We start from the raw sequence: 15810 nt of genomic DNA, 5'->3' as shown, positions 1-15810 counted from the left end.
ACCAGAAGTTTGAATGAATGACCGGGACAATGAAACTCCTTGGTGCTCCAATAATCATCTGTTTTATGGCATTCGGGTGCAGAGGTAAATGGTTATTGCAATGCACTTAAGAGCTGGATCCATTTCAGAAGCTGATAAAGTAATTCTTATCTATTTTTTTGTTAAACCTTTTCAGAAGGAAAGGAACAAATGCAAGTTTATTATTTATTGTGTTACTTCCTTTGCACTAGCCTATGTTAGTTTTAATAAATTTATTGCTAAGCAACTTAAATCCCAAATGAAGATCTTAAAAATGGTTTTACAGAATTAGCATTTTTACAGAATAAAAGCCATCAGTACGGACTGCTGTTTTGATTTAAATCTGCTACTATTTTTATAGCTTAAGCAGTACGTAACTGTGCTGGCACAGCTATGTTAAGATCAAACTGGGATAGAAGTCACCAGGGTGTTCCACGTGCAGTACCCAGGAACCCAGCCTGCTGTCTTTTCTGCCGGTGCTCTGCGGAGCCCTTAGCATTGCCCTTAGGTGGGGCGAGGAAGGGCTGGTTCAGTTCTAGGGCTCCCTGGGTTGGGATTATTTAGTTCTCACTAAACCTCCACGAGGCAGCAGTGTTTCAAAAAGCTTATTAGGATGGCTCAGCGGTGGATAAAAGAAATTATGTGATAGTGGATAAAGTTCTTATAATCTCATAGAAAACTCCCACGGTTCTCCACAAAACTCACATAATTGCTTTGTCATTTGTGCCTGTTAAGAGTTTCTGAAAAGCCACTCTGAGGAGTCGGAGACAGCACTTGCAGGCAAGGAGGTGGAAACCGAACACTAAAGGATCCCTCACCAGGCACACAAACCCAGACCAGTGATGCATTACAGTACTTCACTAAGTACCTGTCAGGTCTATATCTCAACCTGCGATGAAGCACTGACTTGTTCCTGGCATTTATTATGACAAAAACGGTCCGCCTAAATTCTGGATGAGGATGAGAATATTCCTCCTTTGAAGAGAGTAACCCAAGAAAGCTCTCTGTGGAGAGTGGTGACTACGCAGGAGAAGGTGGCTCCCTCTCTGGGCTTATGGTATTATGGAAACCAGATAAATGCCATTCTAGCTGGTGCTGCAGTTTAATTTTCAAGGGTCAAATTGACCAGGCTCACTAAAGCTTTTCTTATGGGCTTTGCACTCAGGAAAGGTACTATAGGAGGTCCTTACTGCTCTCCTGTTGGTTGCAAGCTAGCAATGTGCTGGAGAAAGGAACAGCTAGTTCTGAGCACCGTATTACACGGACGAGGCTTAATCTGTACTTGAAAGGGCTGCATAAAACATTGACCTGTCACATTTATGCAGCTACTTAATTTTCCAATCTAGGGCAGCGTGACTGCAAATTACTTTTGCCTACTGGTTAGTTTGGGCAGCTGCAACTGCTCTGTCATTTTGGAAGTACACTCCTTACTCAGAGAAGAGGGTTGTACTTGACTAGTAGAACTTGGAAGCTCTCAAGCTGAGACAAGCCTGGCAGTTTGACCAGGAGCAAACAGAACACTTTGTGTATCTTGGCATAAACAAACACTGCCCTTAGATGTTCCCTTTTGAAGCCAGACATGGGGGGGTGCAGAGGGGGTTGTTGCAGAGTCTCTTCAAAACTCTCTACAGCACAGTATTCAGCACCGTGTCACTTAAAAATTTTACTTTGGGTTTCACAGTGGCAGTATTATAAAATGAATACATAATCTGCATATTTTAACAAAGTATATAAACAAATAGCCAGAAATCGTAAGAACTCACTAAATTTTGTTCTGTGTCTGTACTATGGATTAAATGTTTTGGCTCTGGTTTTCTTCACTGAAGACTCAAGCTAGCCAACTGTTTTTGCTGTTGATGACTACAGAGGTAAGTCACCTAGTGACCGTGAAGATAGGCTTTCTTGTGGGTGCATGTGCTCTGCAAGCCTTCTCCACGCTGGCCGGCCGGGAGATGTGCCAGGTCTTCCTCCTAGAGACCTGCGGGGTTGCCACCCCAGGACGGCTGGCGAGAGGCAGAATCTCCACTGCTGTCTTTTACCGAAACTTCTCTGGGGAAAGACAGCTCTAACTTTGTGTTGGCGATTCATGGAACAGCGACCTGTAAAAGCGGCCTTGGAGTAGAGAGAAGTCTAAGTTTCCTGGGGAAGCAGCAGGCTGCCAGGTTTATTTGCACCTCCCTCTCTAAATTAAAACAAACTCTGAGGGATAGGGAAGTGCATCAGGCCAAAGCAACTTCTTAATTAAGGGCATCTCTTTGGGAAACTTGGCTGGCCTGATTCTCCCTTTTGTGGGGCATATAGCTGCCACTGCATCTCCACAGAGGAAAGACTTAGTAAAGCTTTCAATACAGACTTTGTAGAGGACTACGCTGACAGGAGCTTTAATAGAAGTAGTTTATGTCTAGTGCAGCGGACATTTACTTATTTTCTTAGTTTATAGCAAGAGGAGTTCAGATAATGCATATCTTTAGAAAGAATTAATCCTGATTTCAACACAAACTTTTTAATTGATGTATTTTCTCTCTTTTAATAATTGATATAACACATCTCATTTTTAGTTAAGAATAATTTGGGAAAGAATTCTGGTCATATTAATCAAATGCTAGCTCCGAGATAATGAAATACTTATTGCCTCTGATGGGTTAGCATGGACTATAAAACGTACTAAATCAGAGACAAGGAAAGCTTGAAATAGCTTTTATGAGGTAGCTTGAGGGAAAGCTTGAAATAGCTTTTGTGAAATAGCTTGGATTTACCATTTAGTACTCATTTCGTTAAAGCTATAGGTTACATTTCCCCTTGTTAAGAATCAAGAAATAAACACAGATTAATTTATGCAGCTAAAGGATGAGTGTGAGCTGCTTTGAATAGAAATTCCTCCCTATTTTAATTATCGGTAACAGCTCAGCTTGCTCAAAAGGGAAGAACTTTGAGACTAAATTTGAAATTTAGTCTAGTTCTTTTTCTCTGCACTTTTCGGTGGGTAAGGAAAAGGTGCTACTCCCTATTTCTTTGCGCCACCTCCCCTTTCTGATGCCCCTGCCCAAAGACATAGGTGGCATTGGTTCTTTTTAAGGAAAACATACTGTGAGAAGGCGGTTAAATGATTTTTGTACCCTACTAACAATCCCGTAAGGCTTTTCATAAGCACACAGGATGACTAAGTCGCCCACCAGGTTCCCGTCTCCATTTTGACCTCTGCGAGTGCGGCTGGTGCAGGCAGCAGCTCTTCCGCGGAGAGATGCTGCCGCCGCCGCTGCTCGCTGACACGGCAATTAAATGTTCATGGGCCCACTGAAGGAAAGCCGAGCTATTTAAACCGGTGCGGAGCTCGGAGCAGTAGGGTTTGAAACCGTGACACTCGGACTACGGAGAAGCTGTAATAAAAGCTCTATCATCGCGGGGCAGATCCTGCCCGTGAGCAGGCTGGTGAGCCGATCCCCTGAGGTATCCGTCCCTCGGACGGCAACAGCGGCACGCTTTTATTTCAGGCGCTCAGATGACGCAACAACGCCCCTGAAGTAACTTGGCGTCATCCTTTCCCACAGCCCTACTGCCTCGCCAGCGCACCGCCGCACGAAGCTGCCCAGCGGCAGCCGCGGCCTGTGCCGCCCCGCACCTCGCGGGCCGCCGAGCACCCCCACTCCACTCGTGTGTCCACCCCACCCCACCCCACCGGCCGCCCGGCGGGGGCCAGCTCCGCTCCTCTCTCCGCCGAGACGAGAGCTCCCCCTCCCGAGGCACCGGAGCCTCGCTCCTCCCCGCCGAGCCCCGGCCCCTCGCCCGGGCCAGGGCCCTCCGCCGCCCGCCCCGCGCCGAGCCCTTCTCGGGGGGGGGGGGGGGGGGGTCACCGCGGGGGCTGAGGGACGCCGGGCAGGAACCGGCCGGCCGCTGCCTCCTGGCCCGGCAAGGGGCCTGTGGCGCCCGCCGGGCTTTCGGGCAGGTGCCTGCCGCGGGAGGGGGGCTGGCAACCCCGCTGCTTCCGGGCGGGGCCCTGACTGCGGGGGGTGGTTAAGTCGCGACCTGGAACAGTCGTGTGTGTGTGTGTGTGTGTGCCGTGTGTCCGTCGTCCCCCCCCCCGCCGCCGCTCCGCGGGTGCCCGGCGCTGCGGGGCGGGGGAGGGAGCCGGCCGGCGCTGGGCGGCGGCACCGCATGCGCAGGAGGCCAGGTGGCTGCCGGCTGCGAGGAGCCGGTAGCATCGCGGGCAGCCCGGCGTCCGCATGGTGCTGTGTCAGGGCGGCGAGGCCGCCGCTGTTCCGGCCGCGGGCGGGAAGGAGCCGGAGGTGCCGCTGAGCCGGGAGGACGGCGCGGGGCTGCCGTGCCTGTGCCCGGCGCCCGACATGGAGGCGGCGGGCGCCGAAGAGCGCCGCGTTCGTGGCTGCTGCTCGGGCTTGTCCTGGCCGCGCTGCTGCAAGGCACCTGGTGAGGAGGGGGGAGTCTGGCAAGCGGGGCGGGGGGCGGGGGCAGCGCCCCCCCCTCGGCTGGGCTGCCCGCTCTCGGGGTGACATTGCCGGCGGGGCGGAAGAAGACGAAGGGGCCCCGCGGGCACCGGGGCGCGGCGGCGCCGCCGCCGGGGCGCCGAGCGAGGTCGGGCGGCCGCGGAGCGGGGCCCGGCACCTGTGTCGGCCCCGCCGCCGGCTGCCCGCGGGGGGGGCAGGCTGGAGCCCCGCCGCCTCCGAGCCGTCCCCGGCCGCGGCGGCTCGCACCTGCTGCCCGGCGGGGGACGCCGGGCTCCTTGCGAGCGCGTTCGGCCTCGCCCTCTTCCCCCCCCGCTCTTTACCGGGCTGGCCGGACCCTGGTGAAGAAGTAGGTGAAGCGGCAGGCACGACCCCCTCCGTGGCGCTGGCCCTTGTGCTTGTACGCCGGGCTCGGCTCGGGCCCGGCGCCCGGTGCGGGCCCCCCCGGCCCCGGGGGCCGGCAGAGCGCTCGGGGCCGCTGCGGCCGCGCACCGCTCACTGCCGTCCCCAGGGGCGGGCTGCTGCTCGGTCGCTTCGACACGTAGGGCTGCGAGAGCTGCCGTGGGGATTATCCCTCGGGAAAAGAGTACTTCCTGTAGCCAAAGTTCTAAAGTAAGGCTTGCCTGGTTTGGGTAAATCGAGGTGCCGTCTAGCAGCGTGAACTTCTGGCACCGTAAATGTGTGGATTCGAAGGGGCATGAGCGCTGTTCAGCAAGTCCCTGTACTTGCAGCTATGACTTCCCTGGTAATTCTTCCCTCGCTTTAACGTGAGCGTCCTCCTCGTTTTGTCTCAATCCGTGCTTCGCTCCTTGGTCACTTTGAATCGTTAAAGCCACAAACTTACAGTGGAATACGCAACATGTTTTTGTAAGTTTAATGTGGCTTCCTTTTAAAACATAAATGCCATCTTAAAATAATTTTTGAAGTTGTTACCTGAAGTACTTCAGCATGTGTAACTTTTAAACAACTTCACTGGAAGTGTGTTTCTCATTAAATATGGACTATAGTTGACCTTCCAGCAGAAAATGGATAAAATGGCAATCTTTGTGAGCTAGTGAGCTGTGGAGAGGCCGGAAGAGATAGCATAACTAAGGTGAAATTCACATTAGTATCACTTCTGAGGCAAAGCTTGGGGAAAAAAACCCCAATATTTGAAATGCTGAGAAACTTGCATTTATTCACCAAAAAATACATTTTAGGTTGGGTTTTTGTTTGGGGTTTTTTTTTGGTAGTCTCTCTAGCAAAATGTTAATTGAGTCAACAGCTGAACTTTATGAATCATGCCTAGACCTTGTCTGCATGACCGTGATTAGTTCATATGCAGGCTGTTGTGCTCCTGTCGCTTTCCTGAAGTCTGTGAAAGAGCTGTTCTGCTTCTTACGGTGTGAAGAACAGATCACCCTCTTCTGGCTCTCCTGAAGGTCTGGGAGAATCATCTTCTCGCTGACCACCTTCCCTACAGCCAGTACCCTTCTGCCTCTGCTACTGTTCTCAAGATGCATGTATGTGAGAAGCCTGATTTTTTTCACTGTATACGTTTTGCAAGTATAAAAACTGTTTGCAAGAAAGCATGGCATTAAAACGCAAACAAAAAGAATTTACCCAGAAAATGGCATGCAATGGAAGGCATTTGACTAGGACTTAGAACAGGAGTGGACGATTGTTTGAAAGCCTTACGTGTGGAGATGGCCAGGGAATAACATTGGAAAACCAAATCTCAAATCTGTAGCCACTCATAAAAGAGGACTTGGGTACTACTTGAAACTTTTTTATTTTCAGACTGCTACACTTTTTTAAAAAAGCATGAGGGCTTGAGAATTTTGATGGTGTTGGGCTAGTGTTTGGAGGCTTAATATTTTGTGGGGTGGGAATGTTATCTTAACCTAACTTCTCCTTACAACTTATTTTGGAATAAGTACTCTTCAGAACTGCAGTTCTTGTTTCTGGTGGAAGAACTTGTACCATTTTATTTTTAAAAGGAAATAAACCACTTTCTCATTGCACTGAGTACATACTTTGGCAATATGAAATGTTGATAGTTTAAATTCTAATATTACAGGATACTGTTTCTGATAGACTTGGCATGTTGGGTAGCTTACAAAAATGAGTTTCTTCTGGTTTTTCTTTGTTCCTTCAAATCCAAAGCTTAGTTCTGGGTATAAGAGCATTTCAGCTTACTTTGCTTTAATTTGATGGGGTTTTCCATTTCAACACTTCCATTGTTTAGACTGGCTTCGTTCTGTAGTAATCAGACAAGCTGTCGTCCCTGAAATAAAAGTTAATAGTTCTGTTTGTGCTGCATTCATCCGTAAGCCAGTGTGGGTTTGGATTTCCCATTTCAGTTATAGGCCAGTCTGATTCCTTTTGCTATAATATTAGAGATGTCGTTGATTTTGTAGTTCTGTTGTGTGACTGTGGATTAGGATGTTTTGCAATTCATGAGCGTTCTTTAAATCCACTCTGTTTCATAGTTGGTAGATGTCCTGGTCCAGTGTTGGTTGTTGGTAGTTTTTATAGTCACTTTTATGTAATTGGCTGTTGCTAAATAGAAGTATTTCTAGTAGAAACTGTCATCCGTTTTCAGCTGTAGTGTGGCTGGACTCCTTGAAAAGCAGGCCTTCTGCCTACTTTAAATTCTGGTTGCAGGTGTAAAGCCTGGGCCCCTAGAACTGTTAAAGCCAGAACCAATACTCTATACACACTACATCAGCCCACAGCCTCAGCTGTCAGGTAGTAAGATGCAGTTTCTCAGTCTGATCTCAAGGAGGATCAAAATGGTTGTGACAAGTTTTGTTAACTAAAAAAGAAAAAAACAAACAAAAAAAAACCCCAACCAAAAAACCACACCCGAAGCAAAACAAAAAAACCCCCGTCAAAACCATACTTCATTGCTAAGTGACTTAGAGCAGTGCCCTGCTGATAGTGTTTTAGAGGATCCGGGAGACTCAGGGCTCCACGAGGCACCGTTTTTTCAAAACACTGCCTCAGGGATATGGAGTTCTTGCTCTTATCTTTAGAGGGTGTTGTAGAAGAAAGGGTAACTCCCAATGTTTTATGCAGACAGAAAGAAAAGAGGTAGTGAAGTAACATCGCACTCAAATTTTTAGATGGGTTCGCTCTTCCATGGTGTTCACCTCTAGGTTCAGTGGAAAGACTGTTCCTCTTAGGCAGCAAAGCAATAACAAAAAAGGCTGGTTTCTTTGGAGACGGTGTTGAGGTCAGCAGCAGTTCACGCTCTCTGTTTGCTTGGTTTTTTTTTTTTTTTTTTTAATAGAAACCATTAGACTTGGGAAGCTACTTCAGGAAGAGAAGGTCTGATAAATAAGCATAAACTAAGGTGAAATGAAGGTCTTCGTGGAACTGTGATAGATACCAGTACCTTAAGCAGGCCTATGATGTTTTAAAACTAGTCACCTAAATTTCTCCTGCTTAAAAATGTGTATTTGATGTTTATTTGAGGAAAATAGTTGGATTCTTGGAGCAAGATAAAAATGTTATATATAACTTCTGTAGGTCTGGGTCAAATTTGGAGTGATTTAGCTGCAAAATGAACATGAGGTATAACAAAAGTGAGGTTCTGCACACAGTTTTTACATATGTGTATTTGCGAGAAAGGAAATTGAATTGTTGCTTATGAACCTTAGTTAACTGACTCAATAATCAGATGATTCCCAGGGTAATGAGTTTCAGTGTTTCAGAATCTGACCATGGACCATTTTGCAGTCATGGGTATTCATTGGTCCTTGAGCGGTGGTCATAATCATGCGACTAGTTCTATAGTGAATCACTCAAACTAGTCTGATGCCTCCAAGAAGTAAAGCCTACTAACTCATGTAGAACTCTGAGAAGTTCTGTATCCGAAGTGTTAAGAGTTCATCTCTTATCTCCTGTTTTAAGAAAAAAAGGAGACCCGTGGTGGTCAGTGAAACATATTTTCAAGGTAGGTCTGGTAAATACATGTAGTATTTGCATTTGTTTCTTTTGCTTCTGTCCTCTACCACAAGAGTAGCTACAAATGTGTGGAGCACTGCAGTATGTACAGCCGCCTGACCTAAGAAATCTTCCAATAGATTATTATTAACTGGAGTTTATCTGTTGCAGGAACAAAGAAAAAAGCTGCGTGTCCAGGACTTGGTCTGTTTTATACCATACTGTCTGCCTTCCTTTTCTCAGTGGCCTCTTTATTTCTTAAAAAAATAGAAGATGTACATTCAGTGGAAGTGAGTGCCTTTCGATGTGTTTTCCAAATGGCATTTGTTCTTCCTGGTTTAATATATTACAAGTAAGTGTAGCAAATGTTTAAATTTAAAGTTATTTCTTAAAAATAGATCTAGAATTATCACTCACTTAAATCAGATTGTAATATTACTTTAATTCAGACTTCAGTTGTGTAACTGCATTGTTTTGGATTAGTTGATAGTTTCTTAATACAATTCAGAAAACCGAAAATCTTTGACTCCCTGAATTGTAGAGGTTTCTGCAGGGATTATATCAAATGTATTGATGTTCCATGAAGTGGGTGTTCTTAAAAAAAATAGAAGGTAATTTGTAGATACTCTTGGGTTGTTTTGCAAGCAAAAAAGTAATAGCTAGAAGAACAGGTTCCTCACTCTGAATGTGACTGCATGTGGTGATGGGAGTAAATTGGTCTGTGATCAGTTAAAAATATTTTGATATTCGAGATAAATCCCTCATCTAGAGAAGTGTGTACAATCTAGAAGGGTGTGTACATTTAAATGTGATTGGATGTTGGTCATGAAATAAGCAAGCCAGTGACATTAACGTGACATTTCTGTTTTTCAGAACAGGGTTTTTGGGACCAAAAGGTAAAAGAATTTTTCTTTTCTTCCGAGGATTCCTTGGCTCTAGCGCAATGATTCTTCTCTACTATGCTTTCCAAGTCATGCCACTAGCTGATGCCACTGTTATAACTTTTAGCAGTCCTGTTTTTACATCATTGCTGGCATGGATCTTTCTCAAAGAGAAATACAGTATTTGGGATCTTCTGTTTACCCTCTTCGCAATCACTGGAGTAGTTGTTATTGCCAGACCACCATTTCTGTTTGGGTCAAACGTTACGGGGATTGAAGGAAGTTATACAGATCACCTTAAAGGAACTATAGCAGCGATCACAAGCACAGTATCTGCAGCTTTGACTTTTGTTATACTAAGGAAGGTGGGAAAATCTGTGCATTATTTTTTGTCAATTTGGTATTATGCAGTCATTGGTTTAATTGGATGTGTTATAGCATTGTTTGTTATGAATGAATGGCGTTTACCATACTGTGGTAAAGATAGGGTTCTTCTAATTTTAATAGGCTTGTTAGGGTTAGGGGGTCAGATATTTCTCACAAAAGCATTACAGATAGAGAAAGCTGGACCTGTAGCCATAATGAAAACAATGGATGTGGTATTTGCTTTTATTTTACAAATTCTTTTTCTCAATCATCTGCCAACTTGGTGGACTGTGGGAGGTGCCCTTTGCGTAGTAGCTAGTAGTTGTGGAACTGCCATTCGTAAGTGGCGACAAAGCTTGAAAAAAGCTAAAGAAAATGAAATATAACAATACAGACACTAACTCATTACAGAAACAAGCAATCTTAAAATATATATACAATATTTATTTTTATTTATTTTAAATATCTCAATTACCAAGTTATATCCAATAAAATATGTTGATTTAAAAAAAAAAAAAGCCAAATTGAAGATGTTTTTACAACTGATTAGATACATGCTTTTCTTATATTTAGTCATGCAAATATGAGAAGTAGAAAGATACTTAAAAGTTGTTTGCTTCCTGTCAAAAGTGGACAATAGTTTTTTGGTTATTATTTTCTTACAATACCTGATTCTCCACTTCTTAGACCCTTTCTCTGTTCTTCTGAGCAGTGCAAATCAGTCTCCCAGGCTTACTTAATACTATTCTGTGCTTGATTACCAGAGGGATTCCAGTACAAAAGTTAGAAGGGAACAAAGAGTTATAATCCTATAAACATCCAACTTTTATAGAACAGATAAAGCTTGCATATTTACAAGCTTTCTAATTTTTTTTTCTCCACAAAACAGATGCCAAATGGGGATTTATTTTTAATTTGGATTCTAAAAGAACAAAGGCTATTTCATCTTTCCAAGCAATATCAAGGGAAAATTAACTTGTGAAAATTATCTATCAGCTTTGCTTTCTTTTAAAACAAATTTTAAATGTTTGCACTTGCTTTGCAGGCATAATGAAACAACCTAATCCCCTTTTTTTTAATGTGATTTTCCCAATAAACGTGTCTTTAGTTGCTGCAGTCTTGGTGAGGCAAGACAACAGTTGATTGTATACCACTTGTAAATTAGCTATTTCTTGTGGTATGGAATGTTAAGCTGTAGCTGCACTTTTCTTTATTCTATGCAAAAAATTGTAATTTTTAGATATTTAATATAGGTTATTTTAAATGCTGCTTATGACCCTTTTGTTTAGATTCTTTTGTACAAAAGTTCTTTATGAGACCAAGTTTAAGTCTTCATGGCCTTCATAAAGTTAGGAGGATTTACAATAAAGCATTTGCCTATATCCTAAGAATTTACAAGGGTGCAGAGTAATTACAGTTTCAGAGAAAATGCAGGTTGGCCAAGATCATAGCAGAGATTCTACAGAACAGGTTTGAGGAGAGCTTGATGGGAGGGTGGAGCTGTGTGTACACATCTCGTGCCACGGAGGCATCCACACTACATCAGGCAGTGCTAGTGGGCAGCTACAGCCCCATTTCTCCAGCTGGCCCTCTTGAATCTGCACTTAGTCACTTCTCTTACACATCTTCTCACTTTTGTAGGCTTTATCTTGATAGCGACAAATACTAAGAAAACAGGCTTGTGTTATTGATCTTCGTGTCCTTCATGTTTGAGGAGGAATATATGTTTAGTATCAGGTAGAAGGATTTTCCCAAATGGAATCTTAGGTACTTCTGGGTCTTGTCTCAGTAATGCTTAAAGAAAATATTAGCTTGGGTCTTTATTTGGTCCTTCGCATCATCAGATGGTTTTCAGTTATTTACTCACTCCTGTGTTTTTTTCTGAAGGAGAATGCTGTGTGCTGTAGACTTGATACATGTGTTTTTTCAAAATCACTAAAGGTGGCAGGTGTTCGTTATTTTGATTTGCTCCAGTCACATATCTTTTCTTTTGCCAATAAGCATTGCATCCCGGCAGGGCAGATCTAGGGACCTGAGTCCCGAAGGACTGGAATGTGTGTAGTACTTTGGGACGTATCTGGGTGTGAGGAGCCATCTTTGTGCAAGATTCTGTACGTAAACCAGCACACTGAATCCGTATATGTTTATGGACATGAGCAGACTCCACTTGAGTGATAGAATCAGTTCCTGCTTATAGCTGTCCATTCTCTGCTTCTTCTGAAGGCTAAAGTTCAGCTACTGCTGACAAGGTCAGGAGTAAGTATGAGCTGCTTTTGCATCTCTTTAAAGCCCGATGTAATAACAAAATTCCAGTTTGGCACCCATTTCACTTAGTACTTTGAAATTGTAAACTAGGATTGTTTCTTCTGCTGCTCAGCCATCACTGCCATTGAGCAACAGCTTTCAGGGGAGGGCAGGAAAACAGACTGCATTTTTTATGGCTTCACTTCATGTTTAATATGCATGTGTTTGAATTGACAGTTATAAAGGTGTGGTTCCAAAGCAGTTCATACTGATGTCAACTTGGGTTGTCAGCTGGTCCTCCTCCCTCCCGTTGGCTCAGTGCTCAGGCTTATGTGGTTGTGTGAGCTGATCCAGCTACATAACTTTTTAGTAAGGTTGCTGGAGAGGGCAAAACCAGAGTAGCCTGAACTTGATGACAGTGTGAAAACATTAGGAAGGGGAATTAGATAATAGTTTAAATTACAGAGTATGAATGCTGCTTTGTCAGTACAGAATAAAAATGATGTGGAAGTTTATATCAAAAAAATCTTTAGGTGGTATGATTTCAATGAAACTTGTTTACACTTAATAGAGAAGAGCAGACTACTGAAGAAAGGACTGTTTTCTTGCCCTTAACAAAGCTGACCTGAAATCAACAACCTGATAGAGAGATTGGTAATTTTTCTCTCAAGTTCTTGCAGAAACTCTTTTGATATATTTCCATACCTGTAGTGCCAAAAACCCCAGATGATTATTTTTTTTCTTTGTCCAAACCTATAGGGTTTCCTTATGGCTCAATCTACTTATTTCCTTTTGATGTTCCTAAAACTTCCTAAATACTTAAGTTGTTAAAATAATAATTTAAACAAGATCCTATGTTGGAGAACATTGTGGGTTTTTTGGAACATTATTTTGATTTTGATCCATCTTTTAGAGAATTGTTTAACTGGTATGAGAATGAAGGACTTGACTAGGGCTTCTCTAGTCATAAAGCATGACACGCTAGCTTCTGTAGCTAGCTTTTCTAGATGATTTTGGGGATGGAAGACATTTAAGCTTTAAGTTTTTTCAAGCACCTCAATTTTAAATTTTTTCTTCCTCTCAAATGTAGGTTGAAAGCCTAAATTTTAGTTGGAAGCCTTGAAAAGAATGAAATTATACAAAAATATGGATACCTGAAAATGTTGGGGTTTTTTTAAATTGAAAATATTTCTTACAATTCCTGTGAAGATGGTCAAACTTTTTTTTTTTTTTTTTCTTCTGGAGCTTAACAGTTTGAGGATCAGAATGAAACTGGCTGAGCCTTGATTCTTTCAGATTCTGATTTTTTCCTTTTTTTTTTTTTTCCTCTTTTCTTGGATAGATTTTTACTTTCAAAATCTTTTTTAGCTTTTTAAGTTTTAATACAGCAAGTTTCTCAGGGTCAAATGTTAGTTTTCTGAGCTTTGAGTCAGAAATATATTATTAATGTTAATCACCTGTATTTTTAAGTTTGATAAATGTACTTTTCTAATAGGAAGTCCTTCCTTTGTAATATGATGGAATGTTGTTGGATTGCAATTGCTATGCTATAGAGTGAAGTTTCTCTTGAATTTCAACATATTAATTCAATGTACTGGTTTCACTGGATCCTGAATAGAAAGAGTAATAATTAATTATCAGTTATTTTGCACATAAACACCGGGTAAAAAGATTTGGTTGTTACTGATGCATCACAAGCATGTTTCTTATGTTCTTTACTATGCAAAACACTGTAATCATCCGTTGTCTTCAGTGTGACTTTATAGCCTTAAAGCCTTATGTACCTGACTCTTCTAGAGAAAGCTGGTGGCTGAAAAAGCTACGTACTGTCACTGTGCAGCAGGCAATTTCTTTCAGGTTAAGTTGGTTGTCAGAGTATGCTCCAAAAGCTCTCTAAATACATCTACACTAAGAATTTGACAAGCTCGTTGTGTAGGCAAGGGCAGTCTACATAATTAAAATATATTTCCCGCATTTGTCTAACACCAGGCATGAAGTAACTTCAGCATAACAGCATTGGTGAAATAACTAGTTCAATGTGCCATTTTTCTTCTGAAACTAGGTTCTTTCCCAATTCCGAAAACTGTTCTAAGATGGCTCTTCCTGTAATTGATAATGACAAGATGGATAGTACTACCCTTGATCATCATTTAGTATAAACACTTCCCCCCCTGCAGTAGCATCTCTTCCTTGAGCTGTTGTTCAAGAGCTGTCTGTTGGAAGAAAGCTTATTTCTAGAGAGGCAGCCTCTTAAAAAAGTTATTTCCTTGCTAACTAGCAGTAGTTAACCAGGAGGAGTCTGTTTTCCAGTTCTCTAACCATGGTAACCATGGTAGGCTCATCTGTGGCATCAGTCCCACAAGGGTAGTAGAACCACGATCTCTGTCCCTGCATGGATTCAGGGTTGGTAATGCTGACAGCAGATGTGCAACACTGACTTCAGCAGGATGTTGCAGTTACCAGCAGAATGTTTTTGTGGTCATTAACTGCCTGTCCATCCAAAGAAAAGTTGTGGCTTTATGTTCCTGCAGATGCAGGTAACTTCAGGGTGGAACATACATAGACTTCTATGGTGATAACACTTCTGTGTATCAGAATGAGTAATTTCTGATGTTATATGAGTTATTGCTTGACAAAAAGGGGGTAAAAACACCCTCAGCATTTATTAAAGGATTTTTACTATGTCCTATATATTGTTAAATATATGTTGAATGATACGTTTTGTAGAAGTTACTGGCTTTGTTATGTAGTAGTATATTTTTATAGACAATTCTTGTATATTGAAATGTTAAGAATATTTTCCTAAGAGTTTTATATTCCTCATTGCTAATAAAATGAACCTGAAGAATTAATCTCTGGTTTTGCGTTGATTACTAGAACATATTTGAATGTAGTGATTGTAAAAGCTTTATGAAATAACTGTTAATCAGTCACTGTTAAATATGAACATATGCCTCAAATTCTGCTACTATTAGCATGCTGCATCCTTTTTCATGCCCTGCAACAAGCTAGAGACGAAAAGAAGCTCCATCATCTTCCATACAGCAGTTTCTTAACTGGAAACACTGTGGCATTGACAGGTCAGTAAAGTTAAATTTTCCTGTGTCCAAGTGGCAATTTGTTTTTGTGGGGTTTTAGTTTTATTTATTTACATCATGATTTGAATTCAAGTCTTGTCACTTCTGTCACAAGGTGATACTTAATTCTTCCCAGTGCTTCCCATTATCTAGTATTTCAATAATTAAATTAACTTCTCACCAAAGTGAAAAAAGCAGAAAAAAAGATTAACCTCATTTGCAAAACCACCACCATTGCTAAATATTACCAAAAGCTTGTAGTAATTTTTTAATTACCCTTAAAACAGTGCTTCCTCCTGCAGTGCTGTCTGGTTTTGTAAGAGCAGAAGGTAACAACTGGACAGGGGTATTAGCCTACTTGAGAGCTTTGTGCATGTAATGAATCTTTATTTCTGGGCGTGACTTGACTTAGCATTATAGAAAGATAAATAGATGAGGGAAGCCGAGTTAACATAGTGGGGAATTACTAGCAGTGTTAGCTTGTCTATCCAGCACCCTCATCTTCACCTTATATGCTCAAAAATTAACTCATTGTAGGCTGACTTGACACCATCTGTTTCTGAGGCTCTAAAGTAAAGGAAAAGCAAAGTACTTCTAAGAGAGCTTACTGTGCCAGGCATAGGCAGGAGAAGAATAATTGTGAAATAATTTTGTGGAGAAAATTTCCTACTTTCTCTTGGCAGTTCTGTAGGTTCTTTGGAACAACTATAAATATGTAATATATAATATACAGAAATTTAAGCTTTAAGGGAAGGGGGTGAAAAGAGCTTTTTGGATAGACAACATTAAAATCTTCCTTGTTTACAAATGGATAGTGACATAGCACACGAAGAGATG

At 42.5% G+C, this 15810-nt stretch overlaps 1 protein-coding gene across 1 annotated transcript; it reads left to right on the top strand.

Moving 5' to 3' along the window:
• Window positions 1-4198: 4198 nt before the first annotated feature.
• Window positions 4199-13033, top strand: SLC35G1 (solute carrier family 35 member G1). The gene is made up of 3 exons (XM_049809618.1): window positions 4199-4440; window positions 8577-8757; window positions 9279-13033. Exons 1-3 carry the CDS (start codon window positions 4239-4241, stop codon window positions 10036-10038), a joined length of 1143 nt encoding a protein of 380 aa, XP_049665575.1. The 5' UTR covers window positions 4199-4238; the 3' UTR covers window positions 10039-13033.
• Window positions 13034-15810: the final 2777 nt, after the last annotated feature.

The sequence above is a fragment of the Accipiter gentilis genome, chromosome 9, assembly GCF_929443795.1.
Source record: "Accipiter gentilis chromosome 9, bAccGen1.1, whole genome shotgun sequence".
Taxonomy (NCBI): Eukaryota; Metazoa; Chordata; class Aves; order Accipitriformes; family Accipitridae; genus Astur; species Astur gentilis.
The sequence above is the reverse complement of the archived record's forward strand: the minus strand, read 5'-3'. Positions and strand labels throughout refer to the sequence as shown.

Coding starts and splice junctions, on each gene's coding strand:
- SLC35G1 (XM_049809618.1), top strand. CDS start 4,239: ATGGTGCTGTGTCAGGGCGGCGAGGCCGCCGCTGTTCCGGCCGCGGGC. Junction 4,441..8,576: donor GCGCTGCTGCAAGGCACCTG/GTGAGGAGGGGG, acceptor TATCTGTTGCAG/GAACAAAGAAAAAAGCTGCG. Junction 8,758..9,278: donor CCTGGTTTAATATATTACAA/GTAAGTGTAGCA, acceptor TCTGTTTTTCAG/AACAGGGTTTTTGGGACCAA.